The sequence below is a fragment of the Austrofundulus limnaeus genome, unplaced genomic scaffold, assembly GCF_001266775.1.
Source record: "Austrofundulus limnaeus strain Quisiro unplaced genomic scaffold, Austrofundulus_limnaeus-1.0 Scaffold320, whole genome shotgun sequence".
Taxonomy (NCBI): domain Eukaryota; kingdom Metazoa; phylum Chordata; class Actinopteri; order Cyprinodontiformes; family Rivulidae; genus Austrofundulus; species Austrofundulus limnaeus.
The window spans coordinates 77344-81152 of NW_013952722.1; the positions used below are offsets into that span (position 1 = coordinate 77344).

At 51.4% G+C, this 3809-nt stretch overlaps 2 protein-coding genes across 2 annotated transcripts in view; both read left to right on the top strand.

Annotated features, from left to right (window-relative positions):
• rpp25l (ribonuclease P/MRP 25 subunit-like) overlaps positions 1-1196 on the top strand; it is a 2777-nt gene extending 1581 nt beyond the window's left edge. The window contains exon 2 of the mRNA XM_014022207.1: positions 380-1196. Within this exon, the coding sequence (XP_013877661.1) occupies positions 380-1024 (645 nt within the window). The 3' untranslated portion in view covers positions 1025-1196. The remainder of the gene's footprint in view (positions 1-379) is intronic.
• A 506-nt stretch (positions 1197-1702) lies between these two features.
• Positions 1703-3809, top strand: part of LOC106527350 (gamma-aminobutyric acid type B receptor subunit 2) — an 11543-nt gene continuing 9436 nt past the window's right edge. Inside the window, exons 1-7 of the mRNA XM_014022192.1 lie at positions 1703-1757; positions 1871-2137; positions 2172-2533; positions 2924-3061; positions 3136-3306; positions 3392-3493; positions 3565-3630. Of these exons, the coding sequence (XP_013877646.1) occupies positions 2282-2533; positions 2924-3061; positions 3136-3306; positions 3392-3493; positions 3565-3630 (729 nt within the window). The 5' untranslated portion in view covers positions 1703-1757; positions 1871-2137; positions 2172-2281. The remainder of the gene's footprint in view (positions 1758-1870; positions 2138-2171; positions 2534-2923; positions 3062-3135; positions 3307-3391; positions 3494-3564; positions 3631-3809) is intronic.

Here is a 3809-nt window from a genome sequence, read left to right on the forward strand (position 1 = left end):
TCAGAATGATCCAGGTATCAAAATGTAGCTTTTAAAGCCAAGAACCTGAAAATGTAATTAGGTCATTTTGACCAAATTAGACTTAATCCTCATTTTGACATGATGGCTCACAGATAAACCAGGTTGAAAGCTGTAATAAAGAATAAATCCATGTTTATCCCACATTAAATCAAAGCTGCAGTAATAAAATGAAACTTGTTTCAAATGTGAGGACAAGATGAACATATAACAGGTATAATTTGTTGGTAAATTATGCTGTCATTTCTTTTATCACTGCTTTGATTAAAAGTTTTATTTAAACTAGTTTAAAGTGTAAAAATGATTGTTGTGTTTGAGGAGTGAATTGTGTAACGTATATAAAGTGTGTGTCTGTGTGCAGATGGAGAACTACAGCAGAGCTCGGGTCGTGGAGCAGCCGTCCGTCTGTCCCTTCTCTGTCTCCTCCGACACACCGGAGCTTCGGGTCAAACATGGCAGTAAGATCAGGAACCTGCTGCGCTTCGCTCTGAGCCGCATGGACGCAGACCCCCGACCAGCCGAGGAGGGGGAGGGGGCACAGCCTGAGGGGGGCAGTCAGCAGGGACAGCAGGAAGCCCCGGGCCGGCCCCCCTGCACACAGATGGTCTTCACCTCCACGGGGAAGGGCGTTTCCAAAGCCATCACGTGTGCTGAGATGGTGAAGCGGCGGGTGAAGGGGCTCCACCAGCTCACCAGGCTGACCTACAGCACCGTGCTGGAGGTGTGGGAGCCCCGGGAGCCCACCGCCGGCCTCGACAGCCTCACCGTCAGCAGGAACCTGCCCACCGTCTGGATCCTCCTCTCCAGGGAGCCTCTGGACCACAGCCAGCCGGGCTACCAGGCGCCCGGACGCTACGACGCCCTGTGGGCTCAGGCCGCCGTCAGGGAGGAGGGAGGAGGGCGGGCCGGACCCCGGAGGAAGAGAGGAGGAGGAGGAGGGAGCCGGGGGAAGGGACCGGGCCGACAGCCTGGACGCTCCAGAGACTCAACTAAAGGACAGACTTAGAGGACAGGACAGCACCTTCACCACACACAAATATTTAAGTTGTTTTTGTTGCTGCTTCCTGTCAGCAGGCTCCAGGGTGTCATGTTTCAGTGATCAGGACTGAGTGCAGCTCACTGACAGAAACACAAAGTGTCTCATCAAATAAAATCTGTTTTCTCTGCTCTGAACACCACCTTGTTCTGTTATTACTGCATTTATTCATGTGTAATACCAGAGATTTAACCCTAAAAATCATCCATAAAGTGGCAGGGGGTAGTTTTAAACGTGGCAGCAAAGCATATGAACTGTAGTTTTTTTACTCGGAGTCAGAAACAACAACTTGTTTTCGTCTTGTAAACCCAGCCATGTAAAAACAAACTTGACTTTTGCTGCATGTTCTGATAAATCCCTCTCAATAATTAACAACCAGCTTCTGATCTGCAGTTTGTTTTTTCACAGACAGAACCAGAACCTTCTGCAGCAGAACACAAGTGTTCTAAAGGTTTCACCACCAGGGGGCGCAGCGGCTGAACAATGAGTGGTTGCTTCAAACATGATTTATGTTTTTTAGACTCAAAACAATGAATGTATTAAAGATCAGACATGAATAAATACAGTCTATTATATTTCTCTCTGAGGTGGGTCTGTGTCAGGTGGGTCTGTGTCAGGTGGGTCTGTGTCAGGTGGGTCTGTCAGGTGGGTCTGTGTCAGGTGGGTCTGTATCAGGTGGGTCCGTCAGGTGGGTCTGTGTCAGGTGGGTCTGTGTCAGGTGGGTCTCTGCTTTAACAAATCTTCTTCAAAGGTTCTTTAAAGCTGAGTTCAGCTTCCTGACAGCTGCTTGAGCTGCTGATCCTGTTATCTCCTCAGCAGGTCCCCTCAGTCCTCAGCTGCTCACAGCTCTGAGGATTACTGCAGCTCTGTGCAGGATCAGGGTCTGCAGGAGGACCACAGGTCTGCAGAACCACAGGTCTGCAGGAGGACCACGGGTCTGCAGGAGGACCACGGGTCTGCAGGAGGACCACAGGTCTGCAGGAGAACCACAGGTCTGCAGGAGAACCACAGGTCTGCAGGAGGACCACAGGTCTGCAGGAGGACCACAGGTCTGCAGGATCAGGGTCTGCAGGAGGACCACAGGTCTGCAGGATCAGGGTCTGCAGGAGGACCACAGGTCTGCAGGAGGACCACAGGTCTGCAGGATCAGGGTCTGCAGGAGGACCACAGGTCTGCAGGATCAGCAGGAGGACCACAGGTCTGCAGGATCAGCAGGAGGACCACAGGATGGTCTGGACTGGACAGGTTCAGGGGGCGTTAAAGCTGCTACTGTTGGTCTGGCTGATAGTTGCACCGGTTCTGACCCGGGTCCGGCACCCCGTCCCTGTTCTGTGGATGATGCCAACCGGCTCCGGGTCAGGGAGGGAGAACCTGACAGCAGGACTGGTCCCAGCGGTCAGACTGGCTCTGCAGGACCTGCAGGACCAACCAGAACCTCTGGGGAACTATGAGATCCAGCTGCAGCTGCTGGACTGTCAGGTGGGTGTGCAGGTCCACAGAACCCTCAGAACCCTGTTTCTTTGTTTGTTTGTTTGTTTGTTTATATCTGTTCAAACAGGAGCAGCTTTTAATGCAGATTTTATTATTTTATTTTAACAGAAATAAGTTTTATTTATTTATTTATTTAGTTTTCTTGCAGTAAGTCTTGAACTGATCGACATCAAACTAAACGAGCTCTGATGACACATGATGCAGCAGCAGCAGGCCACGTGCACTCACATCTTTATGGTTTTTCCTCCAACACTTCCTGATGATGATGATGGTGATGATGATGATGATGGTGATGRTGATGATGATGATGATGGTGATGGTGATGAAGAGTTTCAGGTGTTATTTACCCAGTAACTCGTGTGTTTCGACATGTTTCAGTGCGATCCTGCTGAAGCCCTCAGAGTCCTGTTTGACAGCATGTGGGCGGGGCCCAGGTACCTGCTGGTGTTCGGGGGGGCGTGTCCAGCGGTGACGGCGCTCATGGCTCGTGCGCTGCCTGCCCTCAGCCTGGTGCAGGTGCAGCGTTCATCCTCTTCATCGTGTTACAGTTCGGTGTCAGCGGCTGGTTTCATGTTCCTCTGATGTCACAGGTGTCCTTCGTGGCCCCGCCCCTCAGCCTGTCCAACAGGAAGCGGCACACGAACCTGTTGAGCACGGTGCCGTCGGTGCGAGCCCTGAACCAGGCGGTGGTGAAGCTGCTGCACAGGTACAGGTGGAGGAGAGTCGGGCTCATCACCGGAGACCGTCCTGGACTGGCTGAGGTGACTGAGACCCGGGTCACGGGACCGGTGGGTGTGGTTTCACTGCTTCCAGGTGTGGTTCTGTCTGACCCGTGTGTCTCTGCAGATGAAGAAGGATCTGATCCGACAGCTGCTGAAGGCCGACGTTCAGCTGGCCGCCGCAGGAAGCTTCTCTGACGACGCCTGCGGCCGCCTGAAGGAGCTGAAGGTAGAGAGCAGCAGGAGGTTCTGGTCCTTCAGGTTCTGGTTCCAGACTGGGTTCTTCTTCTTCCTTTGCAGGATGGAGACGTTCGGATCATCATCGGGCAGTTTGAAGACAGCTCAGTGTCTGAGGTGTTCTGCTGTGTGAGTCACTTCGTCTCTGCTCGTTTCATGAAGACGCTCAAAGTTCAGGTTTTAATAAACTCAGATCAGCTCATAAATAAACTCAGATCAGTTCATAAATAAACTCAGATCAGTTCATAAATAAACTCAGATCAGTTCATAAATAAACTCAGATCAGCTCATAAATAAACTCAGATCAG